The 27,989-nt window shown below is 50.5% G+C and overlaps 2 protein-coding genes across 3 annotated transcripts; both read left to right on the forward strand.

Moving 5' to 3' along the window:
- The first annotated feature begins 4 nt into the window (after positions 1-4).
- Positions 5-18,767, forward strand: PLA2G6 (phospholipase A2 group VI). Of its 2 annotated transcripts, XM_072361620.1 has the most exons (16): positions 5-371; positions 612-827; positions 1,616-1,796; positions 3,725-3,912; positions 8,614-8,710; positions 9,625-9,807; positions 10,014-10,122; positions 10,687-10,836; positions 12,473-12,563; positions 13,179-13,342; positions 13,852-14,002; positions 14,175-14,311; positions 15,090-15,244; positions 16,007-16,174; positions 17,184-17,257; positions 17,560-18,767. In XM_072361620.1, exons 1-16 carry the CDS (start codon positions 187-189, stop codon positions 17,699-17,701), a joined length of 2,391 nt encoding a protein of 796 aa, XP_072217721.1. In that variant the 5' UTR covers positions 5-186; the 3' UTR covers positions 17,702-18,767. The 2 variants fall into 2 exon arrangements, with proteins under 2 accessions (XP_072217721.1, XP_072217722.1); XM_072361621.1 differs by lacking the exon at positions 10,687-10,836 and having other exon boundaries at positions 14-371.
- A 579-nt stretch (positions 18,768-19,346) lies between these two features.
- Positions 19,347-27,978, forward strand: BAIAP2L2 (BAR/IMD domain containing adaptor protein 2 like 2). The gene is made up of 14 exons (XM_072361623.1): positions 19,347-19,830; positions 20,634-20,709; positions 20,926-21,012; positions 21,265-21,326; positions 22,016-22,087; positions 22,237-22,353; positions 22,676-22,822; positions 23,037-23,189; positions 23,421-23,553; positions 23,991-24,216; positions 24,877-24,948; positions 25,150-25,318; positions 27,135-27,175; positions 27,337-27,978. The coding sequence occupies exons 1-14, from the start codon at positions 19,792-19,794 to the stop codon at positions 27,410-27,412; spliced, it is 1,470 nt and encodes a 489-aa protein (XP_072217724.1). The 5' UTR covers positions 19,347-19,791; the 3' UTR covers positions 27,413-27,978.
- The last annotated feature ends 11 nt before the right edge of the window (positions 27,979-27,989 follow it).

The following is a 27,989-nucleotide window of genomic DNA, read 5'->3' on the forward strand; positions in this document are numbered from 1 at the left end:
AGCTGATTGGTCCGGTCTGGGGGCAACGAGTGTGGCGGGCCTCGGCGGGCCTTGGCTCACCTCAGGCGGTGCGGGGGAGCGGGCGTCCTTCCCGTAAGGAGAAGCCGATAGAGAAAGCGAAAGCGGCGCTGCCGGCCCTCAGCGCTCGGTTCTCTGTCGTAAGGCCGGGCCGGGGAGCCGCGTACCATGCAGTTCCTCGGGCGGCTTCTGAGCCAGGCGTTCGGCAACCCGTACCGTGTGAAGGAGGTGCCCGCCGCGGAGTACTCGGGGCTGGGCCGCCTGCGGGAGGACGGCCGGCTGCGGCTCTACGGGAACGGCCGCTGCTGGGACGCCGTGCTGGTCAACCCGCAGAGCCCGGCGGTGGCATTCCGGTACGTGCTGGGACCGCCGCTGGCTGCTCGGGGCCTGAGCGAGGCCCCATAGAGCGGGGCTGCAGCGGCACAGGCTGCACAGGGAGGTGGTGCAGTCACCGGCCCTGAAGGTGTTCCAGAGCCGTGTGGATGTGGCACTGAGTGGGCAGTGGGCATGGTGGGATGGGCTGCTGGTTGGACTGCATCATCATAGAGGTCTTTTCCAGCCTTAATGATTCTATATTTGCCTCTCCCCTCCAGGCTCTTCCACCTGGATGATGAAGCAGAAGCCCTGGTGCGCTTTGAGCACTATGCTGGCCACCTGCGGCCCTTCTATGAGAGCTCAGCCCAGCCCCTGTCACTGGAAGTCCTGCAGCAGCTCAGTGACTGTATCCGCAACCATCCCAGCTGGTCCTCTGCACACATAGCAGTGGAGGTTGGCCTGCATGAGACCTTCCGACACAACCGTGTACTCAGGTGAGGGTGCAGAGCAGTCTCCTGTGGGCATGGCGTTGTTTGTGCTGTGTTGAGGTGTCCTGCACCATAACAATGCTTTTGTGGGGACCTTGACACCTGTGATGATTGCAATGACCTAGTGTAACAGTGCAGGCCTTGGTATGAATGACTGATGTGTGTCCCGTGGTCCTTGTGTAAGCTTATTGTGTAAGCAAAGCAGTCTTTGAACCTGCTGCTCTGGATCACAGAATCACAGAATGGCTTGGGTTGAAAAGGACCTTAAAGATCATCTAGTTTCATAACTCCTATGCTGTGAGCAGGGCTGCCACCCACCAGCTCAGCTGCTCAGAGTCTCATCTGACCTGCCCTTGAGCACCTCCAGGGATGGAGCACCCACAGCTCTCTGGGCTGCTGTGCCAGTGCCTCACCACCCTCTGAGTAAAGAGTTTCTTCCTATCATCCAACCTGAATGTCTTGTCTTTTAGTTTAAAGCCATTCCCCTTTATCCTATCACTCTCAGACCATGTAAAAAGTCAGTTCCGCTCCTGTTTGTAAACTCCCTTAAAGTTCTGGAAAGCCACAGTATGGTCTCCCCGGTGCCTTCTATTCTCTAGGCTAAACAAGCCTGAGAAGGACTGACTGCTGTCTGTATCCTCTCTTCATGTGGGCAGACAGAGCTGCCTTTGGGTGTGCATGGAGGTAGGGGCTGTGTGTCAGGAGGAGGGTCCGTTGTAGGGCTGGGTCTTTGCAGAGGTAGATTCTCATCTTTGCAGCCTCTCTATGCTGTAATGTTGTGTCTTCTCTTACAGCTGCGTGAATAGCACAGACAGTGAGGATGGCTGCACCCCACTGCACCTGGCGTGCCGCAAGGGAGACATGACCTGCCTGCAGGAGCTGCTGGAAAGCCACGCACGAGTGGATATTACAGACAGGAAAGGAGAGACGGTTTTCCACTATGCTGTACGAGGAAGCAACCCCTATATCATTGAGGTGGGAGCAGTCCCAACGCTGGGAGAAGGGGGATTGAAACTTTCTGTGTTGTGAGAGGGAAAGAGGACGATAGCCAAGGGCTGCGGTCTGGGGAAATGAATGGCAGCTAACTCTGCTGCAGCATCATAGGGATACCTGAACCTGGTTTCAGCCCCTTTCTTCCTACCTACTTACTGGTGCAGTTTCCCATAAGCAGGTTCCATGTTCCACCCTGCAGTGGAACAGGGTTGCAAAGCAGTGGTTTCCTCAGAAAATATCCTTTGGCATTTTCTTCATGCCTTAATCCTAACTTTCCTCAGGCCTTTGGCTGTCCCTTCAGCATCTCCTCCCAACAGAGCTTTTAGCTCTGGGTAGAGCGCTCCAAAAAGGGCCTTCAGGCTACCAGGGGTGTGCGTGTTGCCTGCAAACTCAGAGCATGCAAACTCACGGGCTATTCCGAGCCTGCAGAACCTGTTGGAACTGAGCAGTTCTGGCGACAGGATCAGAGCCTCGAGGCAGAGTGACTGGGTTTGCAAGGCTGTGGGTTCCTTTCTGCTTTGCTCCTCAGGTCTGGACTGGGTGCCAGACAGGCCCTCGCCTGCAGCCGCACCAGCTGTGTTTGCCCAATGTCTCTTGTGACAGCTCTCCTGTTGCCTGCCAGACGATGGAAAGATTTCCTAATGTGTGGTGGCGGAGGGATGATGAACAATGGGGGTTTGCCACACTGTGGAGCAGGACAGTTAGGACCTTTGTATTACAAAGATGTTTTCTTCCTGTATGTCTCTAATGCTGGCAGCTCAGCTTGTTACAGATATACTTTCAGTTTTGAGCAATCTTGAGCTTGTTTCTCTTTCAATTCCTCGCTAAACCAAGGAAAATAAATTAAATTCCTGCTTTTCTCGTGTACGCTGGGGCTTTCAGTGTTCCCACATTGTGGCAGTGGGGTAGTTTCTTGTAACAAACTGGTGTTGTGGCTGAACACGTATAAGCAGCAAAGCATCACAGCCACTCACTTGCTCTGCACTTCCTCCCCCAGCTGGATGGATGGGGAGAGAATCAGAAGGGTGAAAGCTAGAAAACTTGTGGGCTGAGAAAATAGGGCAGTTTATAGGAAAGAAAATGGAGTATAGGAGGGGACAAGTGATGCCAAACACAGTTGCTTACTGCCAGCCATTCTCTGAGCAACAGAAGCTTCCCCAGCCCGCACCCTGAATTTCATTGCTGGGCACAGCTTCACATGGTATGGAGTGGTCGGTTGGGGTCAGCCCTACTGACCGTGTCCCCTCCCAGTGCCTGATGCAACTCCAGCCTCACTTGCAGACAGCTTGAGAAACAGGAAAAAAAACCTCTTGATTCCATGTGAGCGCTGCTTGGCAGCAGCTAAAACATCGTTGTGTTATTTTATCAGCACTATTTTCATCACAAATCTGAAACACGGCACTGCATAAGCTGCTGTGGAAAAAAACAATTTAAGTATGAAAACCAGGGCAGCCAGTTAGCATGCAACGGGTCTGAAATGTATAGGTAGAAGAGGAGAATTCCTTCAAACATCTCCCTGTGCCTTCCTGCAGGGAAGGATGAGCTCCTGCCCGCTGGTTGGCCGTGGTAGCTGACAGGGAGAAGCTGCTGGTTCCAGCTGGTGCTGTTATTCAGCTGGGCTAAGCATGGCACACTCAGAGTTACTGTTCTGCAGCTGAGTCTGTGGGGCTGTGTTAACACAGCTGCTGAAGTCTGTGTCCAACCTTTTTGATTGAGGGGTGTCTCAGGTGAATGTGGACCAGGGGAAATGTGGGCAGAGAGCACACCTTCAGGAGTACTTCAGCTGTGGAAGTTGGACAGGATATAGCACTGTGGGGAACCCTGTGCTACAGTTTCTGCTTGGAGCTCAGGGAGAGGGATAGCGCTCTTGCATGTCTGTCTGTCTTCTGTTTATTTCCTGCTCTTTCCAGCTCCTGAGCAGTGCCCCGACTGTCGGCGTGAACCACCTGAACAACGAAGGGCTGACCCCTCTGTACCTCGCTTGTCAGCTGGGCAAAGAGGACATGGTTCGGACTCTGCTGAAGTGCCGTGCCAGCTGCAATGTCATGGGGACAGTGGGCTACCCCATCCACGCAGCTCTGAAGTACTCCCAGAAGGGGTAAGTAAAACTGTGCGAGTCAGCAGTGGCTGCTGCAGCTGTTGGGGCTGGCAGTGTGGGACAGCGTGATTTACAGAGGCAGGTAACAAAACGTACAGGAAAAATAACATTTAAATATACAGCATTCTGAGTTAGGAGTCCTACTGCTCCTGTCAGGGAATGAAGCCACTCAGCTATCTGCCAGTAGACTGTTTCATTCAATGCATTAAGTCCCGAGGACATTGAACGTGCTCTGCACTAGTTAATTCATTGGTTATGTTGAGGCAGCATGTGCTTTCAAACTCAGAGCAACGCTTTTGGTGTTGAAGGAGGTAGTTCATCAATAGCCAATGTCAGGTTCCTTGGAATACAGCAGTTACTACCAAACTGAAGGCAGTGATTACCTCTGATATTCAATGTAATCCTTGCTCAAGGACTCTGTAGGTGCTCTGTATTTGCTACTGAGAAAGAATGACAGTGAGGAGTTGGTTCCAGTAGAGGCCAGCCAAACCCAAGTATTTACACACTGATCATGCAGAAGTTGTGTGTGCCTGTAGAACAAGACTTCAAAGCATGATAAGCCAACCTGTGATAAGGAAGGAAAATAGGAATATCATCTCCTTCCAGTAAGACATACACCACTGCTCCAGTTCCTTCAGCTAATATTACCCCGGGCTCGGTAACCTGACATGGGACAGTCGCTCACACAGGCTTGCACTTTTTCAATGGAACTTCAGTTCAATTCTCATGATGCCAATAGCATAATTCCAGTGCTGTCTTCCTTAGGTGAGGCACGGTACCTGTGGAAGATACTTGGAACGCAGAAACTTCAGAGTCAGATATGAACAGAGGGTGTAGAATAAGGGGAGGAGTTGGAGTACAGAGCTGCACTGTACTCTCATGTTCTTATATGAACTGTCAAGTCTAGATTGGCAAATCGTAGCCTATTATGATCTCACCACACAGTTCATCATTGTAAACAATAAGAAGAAAAGCTTTAATAAGATATGAACTCGATGTTGTAAAGTTGAAGTACTGCTGGACATTTTAAATTGTTCTTTCACCATCCCATGCGTTCTTTCAGTTAAGCCTTTTAGTTTGAGGATGGTGGGCAATGTGGAAGATTCAGTTTCTTCCTAGCCCTTTAGGTCAGTCTTGGACGTCATGTCCACTGTACTCCTTGCTCACTGTGTATTTGGCGAGGTCCATATTGATGACTGAGTTATTCTCATGCTTCAGTTGTGCTCCGTTGATCAGTGGATTTGTTGGGTTTAACAAGGAACTCTACTGATGCTCTATCCACAGCAATGAATATATATATTTCAGCATCCAGTGAGACAATTTAATCGACCTGCAGGGTATTCAAAGCCCACTGACCCTGTTTTACTCTTTCCTTGGGGTCTATACATGGCCCTCAAGTGTATCTGCATACAGATAGTACAGTTATGTACACATGTATCTAATAGCAAAGGTTTCAGTTGTGAGCAGTGTCCCATGCAAGCACAAATGAGCTGATCAACATCCACAGGTAATACGAACATTTATAACTTGAGCGTGTACTTTGGGAGAGGTCATACCTTCTACTTCCCTCTTATTTTGCATTTTTAAGGGATACTCTTGTATGTGTTTCCAAATTCATTGCCCCCTATTTGCCCCCCATGCCAGGTACTGTACGTGCCAGTCTTTTTGGGCCCAGCTTGGTTTTTGTATACAACCCAGCTGTCAGTGCAGAAGCAATGTGCCTTCCCTCCCAGGATGGCCAGGGATGCTGCAGTCAGTTCAGCCCATTGATTAGTTGCCTTTATACCTGTTTGCCCCAGTAGAAGTCCTGGGATTTGAGCATATGCAACTGCTCTTTGCTGTCTTTAGCCAGTAGCTATTCCATTGGTAAAGCAGGCATCATTTTATGCTCTTCTATTAACTGGTCGTAAGGGGGAGCTTCTTCCACAGGAGATACAGGGCATCTGCTTGCTGACTTTTTGTCCCAGGCACTTGTCATAGTTCCCATCAAACTGTGTTCCATCTAGAGTAGTTCTAATTCAAATGTATATCCTTGTCTGTGAGTGTCTAATGGTGCACACTCAATTTTGTGGCCATCAAAGGCTTCTTGTTCCTTGGTCTGCTGCCAGACAACTTTCTTCCTAGTCAATACCGGAGTTGTGAATTTCTTGCTGTTGTGTTTGTTTCCTATGAGTGTAGCCAAGTCTGGCCCTGTAACTGTGAGCTGGGGGTGACTATTCAGTTCTCTCTGATCTACAGTCATTCTCCAAGTGCCCTCTAATATTCAAACAAGCCAAATAAGATTAATAAAAGCAACGATGGTGTCTTTACCAACTCTCACATGCTGATGTGCCTGGATGCCTGTAGTAATTCCCTCCTGCCCTCTTGGGATGCAATTCTGTTTTACAGCCGCTGCCTCAGCACAACAGGGTCCCCCTTCAAAAACCCACATGAAATGGTTACAGATCAAATAGCAAATCCTGCTTGTGAGATCCTAAAGCTGAAGTGACCATTCAGTGTTTCAGCTGTCCGTGCTGCCATCGCATCAATATGCAAAATATATTCCTTAATTAACACAGTTAATGCCATTATTACAAATGGGCTGGTATTTCCTATTGTTAAAGTAACCTTAGTTCAGAAGCATCTCCCCGTTTCTTTTGGCTTCTTTACCATTAATATGGCTATGCAATAGGGTAGCTTCAGCTCCAGTATCCACCAGAGCTGACACACTAAATCTGCTATTTTATAATTGAAGGAGCATCACAGGCTTCGGTGGTGGCAACATAGGAGACCTGCCAAACCTTCCTTCCTGCTGTGTTGGCATTTGCCAGGTAGTGCCTTGCCTTGAGGTGGCAGGTGTGGTGGATGGGGATGACTTGCCATTGGTGCAACATTTCAGGTGTTGTGATCCCATCTGTTTCTTGTGGGACACCAGCTGCTTGCACAAGATCATTTCACGTTTGTTTCCTCATCACCCATGAGGAAACTCCTTTTGGTTTTGCTGCCTTTCCTTTATTCACCACCCACAAAGATGGTCCTGAAATTACAAGCTCAACTTCCTTCAAGGTATTGGTAGGGTGCCTGTATTACCAGCAGCTCTTGTGACTGCCCCATCCAGATTGGCTCCTGTCATTAATGCATAAGCTATCCCCATCTGCTGCGCTAGACTAATGCCTTCCATTATACACCAATTTCATGATGACAGTGATCTGGCAAGATTTGCAAAGTGCTGTTAAAACTGCTGCACACGACATCTGATATAGCAGAGATGTAGTGATACACCTGCCTGTCGGGATCCCTGATCTCTCGTAGCTGAGCATATTCTCATATCTTATCACTGTGGACTATAGGTCTTTTTCACCCATTAACAAATAGATGCAGTGCCACTGCACCGAGGTCACAAGACTTCATGCCTACCCCTCTCTGCTGCCAATCTCTGTAATTCCTTTAAGGGTATAAGTGCTTGTAATCTATACTCTGTCTCCTGCTGCCTCTTTATTGATTTGAAGGGCTGTGTTTCCACCACCTCTTGAGTATTCCAGCTTAAACTCAATCTTGGAGTCCAAGGACTCACTCCAGATATTGCCATCCCATTCCTCAGCATCCCACATAAGTTTCATAGTAAGAGTGGAAACTTGTGAAGCTGAAAACCCAGTTTTCCCATATCCGTGCCTTCATTTATTTTCCTACATTTTTCCATTCTCCAGACTTTACGTGTTCCAATCTACAGGTTCACTTGAGCATGTTTACAGTCATTCTCCTGCATGCATCAGATACCAAGAGAAAGACATATACAAACAAAGGGCTCATGAACTACTTTTTCTCAGAGCAAGCTGTGAGAAGATGACTTACCAATGCTTAAAAACTTATTAATTTGCTGCACCTCTGTCTTTGAGTGCTTTGATCCTAATATGCTTTCATTCCAAAGCCTATTTCTTTGCGTCTCCTGTGGGCCAATGGCACTCTTGGCCCTTAGTTAACACGCTTTGAAACTGAATCAAAAGGTGTGATACTTACTTCCTGTTTTCTTTTTCATGGACAAATTTAAGTCTCTTTGTATGTGCTTTGTAATGCTTATTTTCGTGGTGTCCCAGTCCTACAAGGACTCTTAGTAGTAACTGCTGCCAACTGATATTTTGAGAACTGCTTTCCGTGCTAGAGAGACCTTCACAAGCCAAAAACGTGTGTGGGTTCCTTATATTGCAGTGGGGCTTCATCTCTATTATAACTTATGTGGCATTGTTTTGGAGTGGACATGTTCAGGTTCTGGATGCTAATTGCAATAGATGTGTGGTTTTTCTCCTCCCCTAGGCAAGCAGACAGGTATTTCAGCAGGTATTGAACTATTTCACTTCTATCCCCAAGTTTTTGTCGGGGAGAGGGATGAGAGAGGGCAAGAGTTTCCCTCCAGGTCTTCAGATTTTCCAGAAATATCATATTCCTATACTGGGGAAGCACCCCGGTGTTGCTCCCAACTTGGAATTGCGAAGGGATTATGCAGTCTCTGAATGCTGTGCTGCTTGTATGCTTCCTGTTTGTCCCTTCCTTTCTGAAGACAGCAAGATAAAACTGCTTTGCAGCTGAGGAACTCGCAGGTGCTGCAGCCAGCCAGCTGCTGCTGAAGGGCTTCCTGAAGGGCTCTGTGCAGAAGGCAGGTGCTGACGTGAATGAGGTATTGAACTAAGAGAGCAGACACACATCCCTTCATCTTGTGTTTTCTAGGTGTGCCCAGGCCATTCTCGAAGCGGATGCCAGCCAGGTCCACTCCAGGGACCCACGCCATGATGCCATCCCGCTGCATTGGGCAAAGAAGGCAGAGGTAAATAGAGACAGTCCACGGCGAGAGCTTGTGCTGCCACCCAGCGCCTGGTTAAGTCCTTTTGCTGCTGACTTGGCCCTTCACTGAGTGCTTGTGTCAGAGCCCAGCAAGCTGCCCCCAAGACAGCCCTGCTGTTGAGGTGGTTGAGGCTGTTTGATTCTGTTTGCCATCTGATGATCAGTGCTGTTTGCTGCAAGGAGCAGTGGAGCCTTGTCATACAAAAAAAGACTGGTGTGCTTGTTCTAGTAACTCATTCTTGGCTGTGAACTGCCAGCTTGTCCCTTTTCCCTTTTGGCTGGGGAGAAATTGCACTGCTGACACTGAAGCACAGTTACCCCTGGGGGGAGCTCTTGTCTCATTAGCTGCCAGTTTCAAGAAAGGAAACAGATCGGTGCTTTAAGAACTGCGAGGGGAGTGTGAGGTGGGTGCCAGGTGGTGCAGTGTAGGTTGCAGTCATCTTCTGCCAGAGATAACCAGATCAGTGATGTGATGTGTTATGCTGATACACCTCTAAGAGCTTGTTTCAAGCAGAGAGCGTTCCAATGGAAGGACTGTTTTCCCTCTTACAATATCACATCCCTCTCAGCAGTGTCCTGAGGAGGTTTTCAGCAGAGCGAGCATGCTTGGCTTACAAAGAGAAGATCAAAAAGCAAACTTCCCTTCAGTCTGCAGAGACTCTGGCTTGAGTAAGAGTTGTTATTTTCCATTGATCTCAGCCAGCTGTTGCACTTGCAAATAAGACTCAAAACATCCAGAAGCTGTAGTAGATGGTGAAACTACCAGCTAACTCCAAGTCCAGGCTAAGGCGTGCTGCTCTTCACCTGCCCTGCTTGTTGGTGAGACTTGGCTTCTGTGAGTTGTCTTCATGATTGCTTTTTTTCTTCTTCTCCTGGCACATGCATGCTTGGGCACAGATGACGCAGCTGCTGCTTAAGTATGGCTCTGAGGTGAACGTGACCAGCCGGACAGCTGACATGGCCCTGCACATTGCAGTCAAGAGAGGTCGGTTTGACTGTGCCATGGTACTGCTGACACATGGGGCTGACACCAATGCCAAGGGCCAGGATGGCAACACACCACTGCATCTGGCCATGAAGGTGAGATTTTTGCAGAGGCTGCTGGGGAGAGAAAGGCATTTTCCTGAAGGGCTGAGACAAAAGTGGGTCTCTTTGAAGTATTGGCTGTTGTCCTTCATGGGGCAATTTCCTTGTGTGTGCTTTAGCTAACGAAAATAAGAGGGAGGGAATGAGGGATGTAGCTGAGGGAACCATGGCTTTTGACTGAGCTTTCTCTTGTCTCCTAGCACGACCACCTGGATATGATCAAAGCAATTGTTGTGTTCGGAGGAGATGTTGAGATCCCTAATGATTTTGGGGAGACGCCAGGGCTGCTGGCAGCCAGGAACAGCAAAGGTGAGGGAGTGTCTGAGCAGCTCTACTGAATGAACCCAGCATTTTGTCTCCCCTCCTTGGCTAAAACAGTGTCTTGGAGAGGTAAAAACATGCCAAGCATGGGCAGTGCTTCTCCAAGATGCTTTCCCAGCTTCTAGTTGCTGACACTTGCTGAGCTAGTGGCATAGACTTCATATTAATAGTCCTTGATTCGTTTCTCCTCTGAGACAGAGAAGCAAGAGAAAAAGCTGGCACACACACCCTCTCTTCAAGCCGTGGTGCTGGGCACTGCAGGCTCACAGCGGGATAACAGTGTGACTGAACAGCCTGGGCATAAGCAGGCATGGGTTGTTCTTCCACAGCAAGAAATGTGCAACATACCCTTGAAGCTGCACAGCATCGGGCACATCTTCTGATCACAGATCCTTCTGCCTGCTGATAAGGCAGAGCAATCCAAGACATGCCTTCCCTGGGTCATCCCAGAGGTTTTGTGAGGGTTGGGGCTGCTGTGAATTTGGCAGAGCCCCCGGTGTGTGCGTGCACTGATTCTCTTTCTGGTCTGTGACTCCCCCACCATCACCTAAGGTGCGAACCGGAAAGTGCTCTTAGACCTGCTGCAAACTGTAGGGACCGAACGCTGCCTCCCAGCCATTCCTGCCTCCCAAAGTCTGGCACCATCTGCCGCCTCCTTCCTGGAAGGCCAGCCTTCCCCGCGGAGCAGCTTCAACAGCTTAGGTAAAGCCTTCCCTGTCCCTCCCTCACTCTCCTTTTTTTCTAGCTTCGCAGCACTCGGGTTCTTTGGACAGCCTTTGCTTTGGGCACTGTCTTCTCGCTCTCACTTTCAGGTGTCTGTCCTCATTCAGCTGTTGCAGGATCCAGATTCTTGTTTTCTCTGCTTTTCCTGTTTGTGTACTCTAAAGTCTTCTACTCTAAACTTTTGTTTTATAGACCTGACTCCATTCAACTCTGTATAGAGGGAAAGGAAGGCGGTGTCCCTAATTCCTTCACCCCCCCTGGGAAATGTGTAGGACTTGTTTGCTTGCATGCAGTTTATCCCCTGGGTCATGGCAGAAGTGGAGGCACTTGACTTGACATCCCAGTGTCATGTTGTGCGTCAGGATATCAAAGTGTTGCTTGGTCAGATTCCAGGGGCTAGTAGTTGGGAGAGGGAAGGGATGAAGTCTGAGGATAAGCGACTCTAGGCATAAGGTTTATATCATCCATAGGAAGATCCAGACGTAGGACATATGTTTGGGTTATAGCCTGTACTCTGCACTACTCAGGCTTTGTGGGTAAGCCCATGGATCAAACTTATTGCCTCCAGGGAGCTACGGGACTTGGGCAGAAGCATCAGGAGCAGGCAGTGGGTGGAGTGAGTTGCCTTGGCTCAGAGGGAGGCTCTGACAACGTGTCAAGGGCTTTCAGGGAGATAACAGCTGCTTATGGTCTGCTTTCCCTCTCAGCTTTGTGGTTTCCATTGCAGGGGCCTTCCAGTGGGGCAAAGGGTCAATCCCCCACAGATCCTGGAACATGTCACCACCGGCTGGTGGCACCAGGACTTTTTTCTCACTGTGGCGTTGTGAAGGTGACCAGAGAGTTTCAGCTCTCATACACTGCCAGAAAAAGACCCTTTTCCAGCATAGGACTCTGGCCTTCAAAGAAACTCCTCACCATGTTCTCTGTCATCCAGCTACCTCCCAACCTGGGCACTGGCAGCAGTATTTAACTTTTCTTCCCCATGTTCTTTCTTCTCTTGGTTTCACAGGCTGCCTCCTCACCTAGGCTGGATTGGTGCCCCGCACCCAGGGTGACCTGGGTTTACATCACCTGAGGGGTAATGACAAGCCACCCTGTCCCCAGAGCCTTCCTGCTTAGGTTACCTCACAGGAGTAGATTTAGGTTCGAACTTATGGCTTGCAGTAAGCGGCATAGTGGGCAAGTTGCTAGGCTCTACCTTTTCTCTCACTTACTCTGCTCATCATCTGCTTCTACAAATCCTTTATCACTGCCAGCACCCTCCAGCTGCCTGCTCTGAAGCGTGGGGTTTCTCCTCTTTGGTGTGGAGTTTTATTTTAGGAGATACCTTCTGGTTATGGCTAAGATGGCTTATGTTTCCTGCAGAAAGCTTTTTTCAGCTGGGAAAGGTGTTGGATGTTCTCTCTGGAAATGGTTTACCTTTTGGGGTGGGAAGTTTAGTGTACCATGCTCAGCTTTCTGGGTACAGAGAGAAAGTGGGAAGAATAATTAAAAGCTTTCTAATTCATTGAGTATGATTCGGTTGACCGATACCCCTGAGGCACTCATCGGAGGGTTCAGGTAGCAAAGTGGTTTCTAACTTTTTTTCTGCCCTTGAATGTTCATGGCTCTGTAGGGTACAAGGACCTTCTGTATGTTTCTGCGACACTCGGACAGTTCTTGAAGGCACCGGATGTCGTGGACTCACCCAGAGAGGGTGAGAGAAAGTAAGTAAGAAAGTTTCTGGTCCAGCTCCTGTGCCATTGAAAGTTAATGCTGTGTATGCGAATTCTTCCTCACCCACACTCACGAGCGTGGCATCCCCAGCTGACATTATTTAGTGCCCTTTGTTGCAGTTTATGCCGGAACCCCCCTGCCCTCCACCTTGTTGCCTTAAATCTCTGTTCCCATAAAGGACCTTCTGCTTCTGCCTGCAGCCCTGGAGCTGCATCAGAGCCTGAACTCAGCAGGTGAAGCCCCTACACTGACCTTCCCGTCTGCTGCTGGGCACCAAATGCTGTTCTAGCTTAGTGATGTCTCCATGTCCACATGCTGCTGCCCTGATGCTCACCCACCTCCTTTGCTGACTTGTGCACTGCCCTGTTGGTGTCTGTCTGTACCTTGCCACGTACACAGCAGAGGGAGGGTTGGCACTGAGGTGCTTCTAGGAGGAACTTAAGACTCTCCACATTTTGCTTGAGGCAATATCCATTACTATATACTCCTACTTAAGCCATTCCATGATCGTCCGGAGCAGTTTTCTTGTTACTGGCCCAGTTTGCCATTCCCAGGCCCTGTGCTGAGATTTGTGAGCCATCCCACAGCCATGTCTGTCTCTCCAGCTGTGACCGCCTCCTGTGTCTGGATGGAGGGGGCATCCGGGGTCTGGTCCTCATCCAGCTTCTACTGGCCATCGAAAAAGCTGCGGGGCGTCCCATCCGTGAGATTTTTGATTGGATCGCAGGGACCAGCACTGGGGGCATCTTGGCCTTGGCTATTGTACATGGTGAGGACAGTGCAAATAACGGGCCCTTTCTCACTCCTATGGCTCTCTTATGGGTGGGACTGGATGTGGGGTGGGAACTGCCTCTCTAAGAGTCCTAACAGGGATTTATCATCCCTACCTAAAGAGGGATGTTCATCAGTGAAAGAAAACCTACGCCTGCGTTTGCAGTTGCTTCACATGTCAGTTGGTATTGAGCAGCTTTCTGGATTTTGGGAAGGTGATGGAATACATAGTTCTGTTCTTCCTGCTCTCTCCAACCTGATTTTATAGCAAGATGATTGGCACTTACCGCTAGGAAACTAAGCTCCAACTTTGCCTTTCCTCTTTCACCCTTCCCAGTCATGGTGCTGATGGCCAGGCATGTGGCAGGATGCTTGGGAAAGGGATGGGGTCGGGAGTGTTACTTCCCTTTACCTTCTGGTCCTGGGAAATCCAAGCTTTGATGTGCTGTTTGTTTGCCTGCCCTTCCTCCCTCCCCATACTCCTGCTGATGCTGTTGCCTGCCTCAGGGAAGTCCATGGACTACATGCGCTGCCTGTACTTCCGCATGAAGGACATGGTGTTCCGGGGGTCTCGGCCCTACGAGTCAGAGCCCCTGGATGAGTTCTTGAAGAAGGAATTTGGGGAAAACACCAAAATGACAGATGTCCAAAAACCCAAGTAAGTCCTGCTTGGGGCTGTGCTGGTTGCTCTTCTGGGAGACTCTCTCAGCAGAGGTGCTTAGCATCTCCATTGAGCAGATCTGGAGGACTCATGATGTGCATACTACCGAAGCCATAAGCGTGTTTATTTTTCCCATTTTATCTTTGGTGTGTTGTTTCTTCTCCCCCAGAGTTATTGTGACAGGGACTCTCTGTGACCGACAGCCAGCTGAGCTCCACCTCTTCCGGAATTACCCCGTACCTGAGACAAAAATCTCTACTGAATACAAGACAACAGCGACTTTCAAACCACTCACTCAGCCTGAAGGTAAATGCTGGCACGCAGCAGTCTAGGTGGTTGGTAGTCGAGAGAGAATCCTTCGGACACAGGAGATTAACTTGGTGGTTGGCAGCCCTGCTCATGGCAATGGGATTGGAACTAGGTGGTCTTTGAATTGTCCTTTCCAGCTGAAGCCATTCTATGATTCCTTTTGCTCTGAAAATTCAGGTGTCTCGGTGACGGCTCATCCCTGATCTTGACTTAGTGGTTTGGTCCCAGTGCTAGTGCCCTTTTCTCCTCACCCCTCTTCCATTGGCTTCTCTTGTACCATGAACACGGACTGGCTAGTGAGGATTTTGAAGAAGGGGTCTGTTAGAGGACCCCAGCACTGATGTTTGGGGAAGAACCACACTAAAAAAACTCTTGTCTCAGAGCGGTGCTGCAGTGGCACAGGCTGCCCATGGAGGTGGTGCAGTCACCGTCCCTGGAGGTGTTCTAGAACCATGTGGATGTGGCACTGAGGGACGTGGTCAGTGGGCATGGTGGGGATGGGCTGGCAGTTGGACTAGATGATCTCAGAGGTCCAACCTTAATGATTCTATGATTGTATGATCTCTTTAAGTTAAAAACAAACAAAAAAACACAAAAACAATAAACCCAATAAATAACAAACCCAACCCTGCTGTTGGGAGAAGGACATAACAATCTGGATATTCTGGGCCTACACGCCTTCCTGGATTGCCTTGTGCTGGTGAAGGGGAGGGATGCTCCTTTCATGCAGAAAAGCTGCTAAAGGGGGCCTGTATGCTCCTTTTTCTCCCTGCAGACCAATTGGTATGGCGTGCTGCCCGCTGCAGTGGTGCAGCTCCCACTTATTTCCGGCCCATAGGGCGCTTTTTGGATGGCGGGCTGCTAGCAAACAACCCAACCCTTGATGCCATGGCGGAGATTCATGAGTACAACAAGACTCTGATCAGCAAGGTGAGAGAAATCCTGGCCCTGAAAGGTAACTGAGGCTTCATTGACTGCACTGAGCCTCCCTCAAAGGGGAAGAGGGATTGGGAATGAGCTCCTCCCTAGTGGAAAAACAAGTTAGCATTGCAGCACCCTGGAAAATGCTGTATGGGATGGGGGATATGTGTAGAGAATACTGGCTTACAGGTGAAATGCCTTTTCTGACAGAGGTTTGAGGTGGGGAGGCAGGAATCAGAGGGGCAGACTTTGCATATAGTTGCTGCTTTTGGCACAGATGATTCAGATGATGGTAGTGTGACCTGTGACACAGCTCTGCAGGGCCTTTTCCTGCCCTCCCAAAAGGGACAATACAGTGGTAGGGCATTCTGCTCAGTTGACAAGTAAATGCGTTCTGTGCTGTGGCCAGTTGCTCAGTAAGATGAGTAACTACTGGTAGCTACCACTCCCTGTAGCAGAGAGGAGAGGTTTGTTCCCAAAATGACTGAATGAGCTGGACTGTTTCACAGCCATCTGGTCATCTCTGTGGGGATCCTGTGGGCTTAAATGCAGGCAGGGCTGAAAGGCACAGAAGGATGTAACCGTTGCCTTTGAAGGTGTGCGGATTAAAACTATCTCACTAGCTAGTAATAAAGTGGGAGAACAAAGGCGAGAAGAGGCTACTGAGTCTTTTGCCTTGGTTTTCAGGTTATCCACCAGACTTCTGCGAAATACATTTCCTGCCTTAATTGTCAGTTCTTGGGAGTAAATATGCGTTTTTTTTGTCCACAGGGTCAGAGGCAGAAAGTAAGAAAATTGGGGTTGGTGGTCTCCTTGGGGACAGGGAAGCCTCCCCAGGTCCCGGTGTCCTCTGTGGATGTCTTCCGTCCCACCAACCCCTGGGAACTGGCAAAGACGGTCTTTGGGGCTCGGGAGCTTGGCAAGATGGTGGTGGACTGTGTGAGTACTGGGAAGAGGGAAAGAGGGAGAGCCCTGGGGTTGCTCTCAGCGAGGGAGCAAAGCTTTCCAGTCTTCAGCTTCTTCCTTTTGAAAGAAAACTGAATTTCCTTGGAATAGCTCCAGAGTTCAAGAGCTGCTTAAAAACTGTGGGAGCACAGCAGGTCTGAATCCCTCTCTGCCTGTTCAGGCAGGTAAAGGCAGGATGGTGGTCAGTGAGCCATAAGAACATTTGCAGGTGTCAGTTCATGAGACCTGGAGTCTTTCCAGGAAGCGTGAATTATCATCTGAGCAATGTGGGACCAAAAGATCATATATACATATAAAGTCATGCTTCGGCATGACAGCAAGTAATTTTTCTTAAGAACAGCTTTGTGATTCCCACTGGGACAATTAGCAAGTGCTGGAGGAGTGGGAGCGTTACTAATAAGAAGTAGCAACTCATAGCTGTGGTTAGGAGTGTGTAATAGGCATATAATTCTGCATACTTCAGAAGGAAGCTCGTTAGGTGCTGTGCATGAATGCACTCCAAGTGAATCGATAGTCAGAAAGAGCAGAATTGAGGTTCTGACTGTAATCTTCCCGCTGTTGCTTCATCTCTTTCTAAAGCCTGAAAATACCTGGGGAGATCCCTGCGTCTCCCCCAGTCTTTCTTTGTCCCACGATAGCACAGAGGGCCTGCAGTGCTCATAGGCTGGTACTGGGTTGTGGGAAAGAAATGGGAAAAGCTGAAGTCCCACGGAGGTGCACCCTGGGGATTTCTTTGGGGAATTTGTGCTGTAATGGAAGGAGGACCTGTAAGGTACAGTTCCTCATGTCTTAAGGATCAGAAATGATGTAAGAAAGCCACTTTACTCTTTGCTTATCTTCAGCATTCAGGATGCACTTGCTCCTGCTTTTCCCTTTCCCTGTGTGGCTTGTGTAGTTCAGCCTGGTGCCAGGGAGCCTCTTGGAGGCAGGGAGAGGGCAGCAGTGCCGTCAGGCTCTAACTGTGGGCCTGCTTCTCCCGCAGTGCACTGACGCAGATGGCCCAGCTGTGAATCGTGCCAGGGCCTGGTGTGAGATGACGGACATCCCATATTTCCGGTAAGAGCTTCCTTTCTGCTCTCTGCACAAGCCTATTTTTAGCCTCCAGGACCTGGCTGAGGCATGTGTCATCCCAAATCACATCCCTTCCAAGGGTGTGTCAGCCTAGACCAGGACTCCTGCCCACAATCCTACTGCTTCTGTGATACAATGGAGGACGTGCAGCACGGTGTATGAGCTGACACACTGAACATGCCTTATCTGGGGTCCATTACTGGGGTTTGGAGGATGCTAACAGTGTCCTTTGTGGATTTGCATCCTGCCCTGTTCTGCTCAGGGTGAAATTGTCTTGATGTGCACAGGCTCAGCCCTCAGCTGCACACGGATGTGATGCTGGACGAGGTGAATGACAGCGTGCTGGTGAACGCCCTCTGGGACACCCAGCTCTACATCTACCAGCAGCGGGAGCAGTTGGAGCGGCTGGTGCAATATCTCTGCCGATGACTGACCTGAAAGCGTTCCTTCTGCATCCCAGAGGCGAGGAGCAGCAAATGCTGCAGCTTGGATTTGTCCTGAACCAAGATGTTGAGGTGGGGGAAGGAATACTGCTAATATTAATTAGAAATTAGTGATATTTAATAGACAACAGTGCACGTACACGTGTATTCCAGGACAGCTGTGAAAAACTGACAGTTACTGTCCCACTATAGGCTAATCTCTACTCCACTGTGCTTTGTTTTGCTGCCTTGCTATCTGAGCATACAAGCCCTTGCCAGAAGCCAGATCCCCACCTATCATGAGCCAGCTGCAGTGTGTGCAGTACTGACAAAGCACCTCGCTCCTTCCCCTCTCACACAACAGCCCAATACCGGACAAAGTTACAAGGATTCTTTTCCCTGCTTGGGACAAGGTGGTTCAAAGCATGTTAGGATGGTGGAAGGGATCTGTCTGATCAATATACTTGGCTTAGAGGGGGGGGAAGGGGGCAGAAATTCTGCAGCCTTCTGCAGTGGGTTGATGCAAAATCTGACTGACACTGGAAGAGCCAGTTGGCTTCTGTTACACCCTTCCTTTTTGCCTTTAGAGATGGCTGTTAGCTCAGGTTCTGACTGCATCTAGGTTGGAAGCAGCCCCCCTGGAACTGTTTTATGCACCCTGTCTTGTTGTGATACTCCATTCAAGGGCTGGGAATGTGAAAACCTTATGTCTTGTCCGTGGCAAGCTCAAGATGAGAGAGATTGGCCTTGTCTTGGTAGAGAGATTGATTCTCTTTGTGGTTAGCGTGCAATTGAAATGTGCAATTGAACCTGACATCAGGTCGCACCAAAGACGCTGACAGGTTGGATTTCTTTTACCTTTATTTTTACCTCTGGAAATCCCATTATGACTATCTATACTAAACGTTTCTGCAGCACGTTTGGTGTATTTATTAATGATGTGTATCCACTGGAAGGAATTTTGTGGAGTAACCTGAGAAACTGAGAACTGAAATCATTTGCTTTTGAGTGAATGGACTACTACTGTGAACAAAACCGAACCTGACTTGAAATAAAAGAGAGCCTTGAATTTGATTCTGTTGTAATGCAGTCCGTGGTTGTCTTGTTTGCATCCTGCAGGACCCCAGGTGTGTTCGGAGCTTGCAGTCTGAATTTCTTACAAGTAGATAATCAGAAATTGAGCTCCTTGAGACACAGAGCTCATACCCTTCATATGGGCTGGGGAGGTGAATGATCTGTGTCCAAAGCCAGCCCCGGGAGCACTTGTGTGATGCGAGTGTGCTGGCTGTTCTACAGAACACATTACAGAACACAGCATTACTCATTGGGCTTATCAGTTCCAGCCAATGTAGGGGCTTTGGACCAGCTCCCATGTCTTAGGATGGAGAGAACACAAGCATTCTTACCCTACCCTTTCTTATATGTCAGCTCTACCTGCAAGGGCTCCTGGGGGGAGTGATGCTATGCTCGGGGTCTAGGCAGGCAGGGAGAACAGGGGGGTGCTGGCATTGGGGAGCCTCGGTGAGACTTGGGAGTCGGGGGGATTAGAGGGCAGGGAAGAGCTGGAACCTGTTTGGAGGTTGGTTGTGTTTTTACTTTTTTTTTCTCCTTCCTATTTGCTGCCTGTGATCACAAGCCTATAGGGATCTCCTGATCAGTAGGACCTGAGGATGTTCCAGCAGCGTGGGAAGGCCAAGCGAGCCACCTGCGGGCAGGTGGGAGGGACAGAGGCAGCGAGCAAGGTGTGACTCTGGCAGGTGGCTGGCTCTGCAGGTGCCAGAGCAGGGGGAGATGGGCACCGAGCACCGAGCTGGCAATCAATAATTCAAGGAGGCGGTCACATGCCCTTGCTGGCTGTTGCAGGATTCCTCTCTCACCAGAGTCCGGTTACATCCAAGGATCAAGTTCCAACCTCTTGGCTGGTGAATTATTAAACTCCAGCAGCGCTCTGTTCCCTTTGTACCACGGCTGTGTCTTCCTGCTGTCATTCCTTGCCAGCGACAGGCTCTCCATCCAGCCAGCTCTGCGGAAGGGCTCCTCCAGACCAGCTCTCCTTTGCCCCTTGCTCATCTGCAGGAGAGGGAAAAGCTTGGAGAGATGGACCTGTCCTACAGATCCACCATCTCCATCTATAAGGTGAGTACCGGCACTGAAGGCTGCTCCTGTCTGCCTGGGGGAGATGTACAGCTGGGAGGAGAGGAGATGATTTCTGCAGGAGAATCTTTCAGGGGGACAGCTGAGGATGGATCTGAGCTGGATCTGTCCCGGAGCTGATCTGCAGCAGCTCTTGTGGGCTCTGGGCTGGGTTTGGGAGCAGTGACTGCCATGAGGGGAGCGTGGCATGGGTCTTATGGCAGACCCATGAAGAAATTGGGCAGTCAGCATGGTTTGGACCTGAAGCTCCTTTATGGAAGGGTCACACACCTTGGCTGCTGGTAGCAATCAGGAGTTCAGTTGGCTGTTTCCGTCTTGCTGGGAAGAACAGCCTGATCTCGCTAATGCTTCCCTATGCACGTCGGTGCTGCAGCAAGGTAGTGAGGGCTGGGAGAATTGAAATTCCTTATTCCAGCCTCTGCTCTGCTGCTATACTGTAAGCAATAAAAGTCTCTGATAAATAGGTTTATCAGCAAATAAAAGTGATGTGTTGATTTGAAGCAGTCCATCCCTTCTCTTATCAAGCTGCTGAGGTTGGCAGTGCATCAGATCCCGACAGGAAGAATAACGTTTGTACCTGCATGATAGGTGGTGGCCTTCACCTGTGCAGGCTCAGGGAGATCCCCATGTAGTTATTGCCCTGTCTGCAGCAGCTAAGGAGCATGGGGCCCAGGGAGAAAGCCATCTTTAGGTGACAGTGTGGCTCTCCAGCACCCACCTTGCCCTCTGGCACTGACGTGGTACATCGGGAAGACCAGCATTAACCTGCTTCTGCCTGTCCACAGAGCATCTTGGAGCAGTTTAACCCTGCGCTGGAGAACCTGGTGTATCTGGGGAACAACTACGTGCGTGCCTTCCATGGTGAGTGGGTTCTCTCCTGAGTGTCTGCTGCGTGCTGGGAGGCTGCTGGTTTCACTTCGTGGCATGTCCTAAGCTTTCCTCTTGCTCTGTGACCTACTGCTGCTAGTAGGTATAGATGGGAAGAGACCTATAAAGTGTGTATAGAGTGAATCTCCTGAACATTGCTTGCTGGGGCTGGTGGGAAGGCAGGTCTGATCCTTACTTCTTTCCACACAGCATTATCCAAAGCAGCTGAAGTCTACTTTAAGGCAATCGAAAAGATTGGGGAGCGAGCGCTGCAGAGCTCCACTTCACATGTGCTGGGTAAGGCTCTCGCACACACCACTCCTGTCCAGGAAGGAGCTTTCCCCATTAATTAATCCCTTTCCAGCTACTGGGGGAAGGCAGATCCTCTAACTGAAGGCTTTTAGCCTCTGGAGATGCAGAGAGCTGTACACTATTGGACTTTCACACCCGCATATCAGCTGCGGTGGCACAATGCTGCTCAGCTTCCCTGGTCACACCAGGAAACGGCCATGGCTTTTTTCCACCCTCTCCCTTCTCTTTTCACTGAAGGTGAAATCCTGATGCAGATGTCCGACATGCAGAGGCTCCTGAGCTCTGATTTAGAAGTTGTGGTGAGTGGTTTTCCTTGGGGCTGGTGTGCAAGTGGGGACAAATAGGGACTTCCCATCCTGCAGCTTGCTGGCATTTGCCCAGTTCACCCCATTTCCTTCCTCCTCGGTGCCTGCAGGCAGGTACTGCCTTCCTGCCATCCCTGCTGCACGTGACAGAGGTGTGTTGCAGAGCTGCCAAGCCCAAAGCCTGCTGCTGTTCTATTTTTGGTGTTGTTTGGGGTCTGTCACCATCCTCAGGGGATGCCAACCTTCCCAGTCTCATGCTGAAGACCAGAGGCGGGTACCAAATGTGCACACCCAGGCTGCAGGGCTGCTCCACAGCAGCCCCAGAGTGCCCATTTTTGGCTTTGGGGGCCAGCTGCCAAGGGGGCCACTGGTTCTGTGTGTTCTGTGAGCCAACCTTCGCACGGTTCTCACAGCATCGTGATGAGTTTGGGGGTGATGGCTCCTTCATAGAACCATGCAATCACAGAATCATTAGGATTGAAAAAGACTTCTAAGATCACCTAGTCAGCGGCCAGCCCATCCCCACCGTGCCCACTAACAATGTCCCTCTGTGCCCATCCACACGGTTCTGGAACACCTCCATGGACAGTGACTGCACCACCTCCCTGGGCAGCCTGTGCCACTGCAGCACCGCTCTTCCTGAGAATAAAAGTTTCCCACTATCCAACCTTTCTCTCTTCCAGGCTCAGACGTTCCATGTGGACCTACTGCAGCACATGGAGAAGAACTCCAAAATGGATGTGCAGTTCATCAGTGTGAGTGCTGAGATCCCTTCCGCTCCTTGACCCTCCTTGTTTCTCTGACACCTAAGACATCATGCAGGAGGTGGGGAAGAGGCTTACCTTCTTCTCTCACAGACGGTGATGTCCCTGGTTCCTCACTGAACCCGCTTTCTACCTGACAGGAGAGCCAGAAGCAGTATGAGCTGGAGTACCGGCGCAAAGCCAACAACCTGGAGAAGTGCACGGCAGAGCTCTGGAGGATGGAGAGGGCCCGGGATAAAAATGTCCGGGAGATGAAGGTGAGCAGGGATTGCAGGAAGAAAGAGCAGCTCTGCCCTTCCTGTAAGACCAAGGGTTTGTCCCTGACGGTCAGAAGGCAGCAGACTTACCTGAAAAAGAGGAAACTCCTCTTCTACAGGGTGCTGCTAACCTGTGGGACTCAATCCTGCAGAACCTGCCAAGCTTTTGCCTCATTTAGCAAGCCTCAATGTGCAAGGACATGGTCCCTTTGCTTAAGCTCCTCTGTGCTGGGAAGCGGGGAGCCATAACCACCCATTTCAATGTTTCTCCTTCTGAATGTTGTATTTCCACTGACCTCTTCCTCCTTTCCCCGTCACCCAGGAGAACGTGATGCGGTTGCGCTCGGAGATGCAGGCATTCCTCTCCGACAGCCAGCGGGAGGCTGAGCTGGAGGAGAAACGCCGCTACCGCTTCCTGGCTGAAAAGCACCAGATGCTCTACAACACTCTCCTCCAGTTCTACAGCAGGGTACGGTCCTGGGGAGCAGAGCTGAGTGACTGGAGGGGAACATGCAGGCAGGAGAGACCTAGGGCTTGGTGAGCCCCTTGGGTGAAGGCAGGGTTTTGAGCATGGATCAGGTAGGGATCTGGGTTGACTGCCCTCAGCTGGAGGAGGATGGCTGGTGAGGACTTGAACGTGTGAGTGCCATCTCCATCACTGCCTAGTTTCTGTCTTTTCCCAGGCCCGGGGCATGATCCAGACCAAAGCACCACAGTGGAAGGAGCAGCTGGAGGCCAGCCGCAACCCCTCCAACAGCCATGTGCAGGGCCTGCTCACCAGCTCTCATGGCCAGGGTTATCTGTCAGGCCGGCTCACGCCTACTCACCTGGAGACGGTGAGGAGCTCATGGGCAGCCTTCACCGTGGTGGTAGCCAAGGCTGCTCTGCCCTTCTGAGCTTGCAGGGCAAGGCCAGGCTGTGGCAGCCTCCCTGCCTCTCCATCCTCTGGCCAAGATGACGGGAAGCATGTGTATGGATTGTGATGGAGGAATATGTTGATTTCTGGGGTGTCTCTTGTTTGACACAGCCTCAGTGGCCATGAACTCAGACTCCTTTCCTTCCAACAGAGACCTCTTGGGGACTTTGCTCCTTCCATGGCTGGGAGTAGGTCCAGCATCTTCTCGCAGGAGACACCAGAAATGAGACTGTCTCCTCAACCGGAGGTCCCCAGGCGACCACTGCAGAGGACACCATCAGCCAGTATGTCTCATGTCCAGGAGCTGGGTTCCTCTGGGAACAGGGTTGGGTTCAGGGAGGGACCACAACTATTAAACAGTGGGTCCTCAGCCACATCCCTGGGCATAGTGAGTTGTCAGTGTATGGGGAGCTGGGGAGGACAGTGCTGCATGAAACAGGGAGAAGCTTGGCCTTCAGAGTAGAGTCCGTCCAGGCCTCAACTGCTTCTCATTCAACACAAATTTCAGCTTAAACTCTTTTCAAGTAATAAATTAAAAAGAAAAGAGAGAGAAAGAGAGAAAGAAAAATGGCCCGTATTTGACAGCAGGGTCAGGAAGAGGGTCAACAGTCCTTTGCAGTATACAATGCCTGTGGCCTAGATACCTGGCCAATGACCATAGAGCACTGGTGTCCTTGAGGATGCTGAGTTCTATCCAGACCCCTCTAATGCCTCTCTGCAGGTTTGCTCCCTGCTGGCCGTGTCTCTCGCTCTGGTTCCTTTGGTGAGGCCAGCAGCAGCAGTGAAGGCAGGCGGAGGAGCGGCACGGTGAGAGTGCAGGCTATTGCGCCCCACACAACAGGGGCCAACCGGACCCTGCTGCGCTTCGATCCTGGGGATGTCATCACGGTGCTGATGCCAGAGGCGCAGAATGGCTGGCTGTATGGCAAGCTGGAGGGCTCGTCCACGTAAGTGAGACTTCAGTGCAGTAAACGGGCTTTGTCTTTTTGTCTCTCCTGTGTCATGTCCCCAGCCTGCTTGAGCAGGAAAAGCAATGAGGCAGGGCGAGGGTGGGTGACGAAAGCCAGGGCCCTGGTGATACCTCCTGACTCGCATGGCTGAGTGGCTCCTGCCATGGGAGCCAGCTGTGTATTGCTGGAGTTACCTGAGAGGCCTGGCATTTCTCAGCTCCAGCACAGACAGGGCATGGAAACTGCTGCACCCAGCGCTTACTGAATTACTCCCTACGGTGTTACCAACTGACACCTATTGGTGAAGCCTGCCCTCGTGCACATGGGTCCATGACCCGTGCTCTGGGTCACTCAGATGCAAGATGAGCAAGAGTAGTGCCTTTCTTCTGATAAGAGTTCTGGGGTGCAGCTGCTTTGCCCTGGGAAATAGAGCATAGCCTCTGAGACAAGCGAGTCCTGTGCAAAGCAAAAGGTGAAAATACCATTGCCCCGTGGCTTCCCAAGGACTGTCTTGCCCCACCTAGGGGTGAAAGATATGCTGAACGCTATCACACATGACAGCTGCAGCAGTGGAGACTCATCTGATGTGTGGAATGGGTGTAGATAGACCCACAAACTGGTTTGCCTGGAGCTCATTCGTCTCTTGCTGTGTCTTAGATGTGGCTGGTTCCCTGAAGCTTATGTCAAGCCTTTGGAGGATGAGAGGGACACGGAGGAGCCACCTGTCAGGTAAGAGGAAGGCAATTGGCCAGCAAGAAAATGAAGTGCCTGCCATCTCGTAGGTCTTTCACACTAGCATGTGTGCTCTAGATGCCTGTTTCAGGTGCAGGCTGCATATTTTCTCTGGAGATGTCTCTGTGGCTGCCATCTGTGCTGCTCCCCATTCCTTGCTCTTCGGCTCTCCTCTCACCATCTCCTCTTCTTGCTCAGGTCTTTCCCACTCCGGAGCAGTCACAGTATGGATGACATCTTGGACCATCCTAGCGTTTCTTCCTCTAGCTGGTCTGCTGCTGCCCAAGCTGCTGTGCCAAACCCACCTCCTGCACCAGTGGGTGCCAGCAGTCACCAGAGTGTGCCGGTGACCTCAGGTGGTTCGAAGGTGAGTGTAGGAGGGCTGACTGGTATTATATGTGCAGGGAAGTGCATCCTTCCAATGGTACCGGCTTCCATCCTGTTCTGCAGCGAGAAAGAAAAATGCTTATGAGATGCTGATATGTGCCCTCTTCCCTTCCCAAAATTAGGTGTCTTGTTAGCACTGGCCTTTCTCATCCAGTCTCTTCTCATGCAACCATGTCCTGGTGCCCTACAGTCAATTTTGTCTGTGCAGATCTTCAGTGCCTGGATTTCCTCTTCCAGGGACTGTCTTTATGCTCCCGCCCTTCTCATTTTTTCTGTTTTTTTGCTCACCAGGGCCCCTTCAGTTCAGTCCTTTTCTCCATGACTTCCCAGCCTGATTTCTGGTGGCTCCGGGGCAGCACCTCTTTCTGCTAATAGTAGGACCATGGAGTGATCAGGCTGGGCTGGGGGTGGCTGACCAGCTGACAGAGATGCCATCCTTTTTCTCCATTCAGTGAATGGAGAGCAGCTTTATTGGTCCTCTTCCAATTTTGAGCAAGGCTTGGATTAAAATCACAGCTGGAATAGGCAGAGAACTAAGGGTAAAGGCTGAGAGCACAGCCATTTTGGAGAGTGATAGAACAAGGAATTTCCATCCCATGGCTCCCAGGTGGCATGTGTTGGGAACTGAACTCTCCATGTAACGTTGCTTCCAGTTGTGAAGAATTGACTGGTGAGAACAGTCACAGTTAAAGTGGAGGGCAGTTGAAAATGAGGACCTCTCATAAGAGGGGTGCTGCCTGCAAGGTGCTTCTTGCTCAGTTGCACGAGGCTAGGAAACCTCATTTCTAGTCAGTGGTTCTAGGCCGGTGTGAAGTTGTAGGAAACTGAATGGCTCAAGGGACTGGAACACATTTAATTAGCCTTTTATTTTCCCTCTCATGACCTGTTCCATGGTTTCAGGAAGACTCAGGCTGCACAGCACAGAGGGGAATTGGCTCTAAAGTCTGTGGCCTCTGGGTTACTGATTTCTGTCCATCCCCAGGGCTAGAGTATAGGGATAGACCTGAGATTGAACAATGATGTGTGTAGAGCATTTATATTTTGGTGGCAAAACAACTGAACCTCATTAGAAACTTGGAAAGACTTTGCATTGCTCTAAACTTCTGCCCCAAATATCCTCCAGTTGAGCCAGCAGCAAATAAATGCTTGTTTGACTTCCCAGTTGGAATACAGAGCTTGTCTGCCACCAGCTACAGAAAGTGGTTTGCATTAGCAGGCCACCACAGTTGTCACTGGTCCTTCATCATGTGCTGGCTGAGGATAAGGGCCACAGGACCTGGCTCTGTCTTTCTCCCTCAGGTTGGTTCACATTTGAGCAATACATAGTGTAGAGCAGGGTACCAGTGCTCTTGCATTCCCTGCAGGTGCAGGGAGTATGTGAGGACACTGACAACAAACTCTTTGCTAGAGTGGGAAGGAAACGTGAGGGGGCATCTCTGGCTGTGCTGGCAGGGTGGAATGTAGACCAGATGTAGACCAGACCAGCCCTGTTTGCTGTGCTCTTTAGACATTACACTTAGGGTATCTGAGGCATCTCCCTCCTTCCTCAAAACAAAGGGAGGTATCCTAGGGGAACAAGGAACCTGTGGTGTAGGGACAACCAGCTACCACAGGTAATATGCAAAGTTTGAATGAATAAGGGAGTCAGAGCCCTGTTAACAGGAGTTGGGCTCCTAATTCACTCAAGCTTTTTGCAAAACCCGCTTTCAAGTGTGCAGTGTCCCCTGCTCCGCTTTTGTCTCTCCATTCCCTCTCCCCCTCCACATCACTCACAGTTGCCTTTCTTTTCACTGCAGAAACCAGGAGTATTTGACCAGCCACCTGAACTCTTCCCAAGGTAAGAGTGAGACATGGGGCTGCACTCTGGAATCACTGGAAAGAATGGCATTATTACAGTACTATTACTGTAGAAGACTTAACAGCTCTTGCTTGGTCATCAGCTCCCCAGCATGGTCTTCCCAGATTGTTTGATGTGATCTGTCTCCTTTTCCCTTTCAGAGGTACCAACCCCTTTGCCACAGTCAAGCTACGTCCCACGGTCACCAACGATCGCTCCGCACCCATTATCAGATGAAGTTGTTCTGCAGGGAAGAGGAAGGCATAGAGTGACGGGCTGCAACCCCTGTCGGGCACTGACCTCAGGCTACCGCTCACGGAGTGACCTCTCTCTATCCCTCCCTTCCTTCTGGGACATGGGCATCTGTCTCATGGCTGTCTGGCATGCTGTAGCCAGCGGCAGGCCCTCTTTGGGTTGCCCTCCACCCCTGTGTGATGTTACTGTGCTTGAGTGGGAGAAGCCTGTTGATGGTGGCCTGGGAGATGGGGAGGGGGAGGGAGGGCAATTCTGATGGTCTGGGAGAAGGACACTTGCCAGATTTTGCTGCTGGAAACATGAACCCCAGAAAGAGGTGGCTGCCACAAAGCTGCCAGTGATGTGGCTTGGCTGAAGGGCTCTTGGCCCCTTTGGCAGCCATGTTTGTTTCAGCCCCTCCTCATTACCAGCTGACCCCTTCCCTGGCCAGTCAGCTCCCGGGCACAGGGAAGGAGGCGACTGAGCCCAGTGTCGCTGTCCTGCTCTTCCACCAGAATTCTTGTGGAGAAAGCGTTTTGAAATAAAACAGAATGCTGCTTCTATACATGTTCCAGCAGCC

The sequence above is a fragment of the Excalfactoria chinensis genome, chromosome 1 (genome assembly GCF_039878825.1).
Source record: "Excalfactoria chinensis isolate bCotChi1 chromosome 1, bCotChi1.hap2, whole genome shotgun sequence".
Classification (NCBI taxonomy): domain Eukaryota; kingdom Metazoa; phylum Chordata; class Aves; order Galliformes; family Phasianidae; genus Excalfactoria; species Excalfactoria chinensis.

What these genes read in the sequence shown, in the direction of transcription:
- BAIAP2L2 (XM_072361623.1), top strand. Translation starts at nt 19,792, where the DNA reads ATGGACCTGTCCTACAGATCCACCATCTCCATCTATAAG. An exon ending in GCTCTGATTTAGAAGTTGTG is followed by an intron (nt 21,327 to 22,015) that starts GTGAGTGGTTTT and finishes TCTCTCTTCCAG; the next exon opens with GCTCAGACGTTCCATGTGGA. An exon ending in ACGGAGGAGCCACCTGTCAG is followed by an intron (nt 24,949 to 25,149) that starts GTAAGAGGAAGG and finishes CTTCTTGCTCAG; the next exon opens with GTCTTTCCCACTCCGGAGCA.
- PLA2G6 (XM_072361620.1), top strand. Translation starts at nt 187, where the DNA reads ATGCAGTTCCTCGGGCGGCTTCTGAGCCAGGCGTTCGGCAACCCGTAC. An exon ending in ATTGGGCAAAGAAGGCAGAG is followed by an intron (nt 8,711 to 9,624) that starts GTAAATAGAGAC and finishes GCTTGGGCACAG; the next exon opens with ATGACGCAGCTGCTGCTTAA. An exon ending in CCCAGAGAGGGTGAGAGAAA is followed by an intron (nt 12,564 to 13,178) that starts GTAAGTAAGAAA and finishes CTGTCTCTCCAG; the next exon opens with CTGTGACCGCCTCCTGTGTC.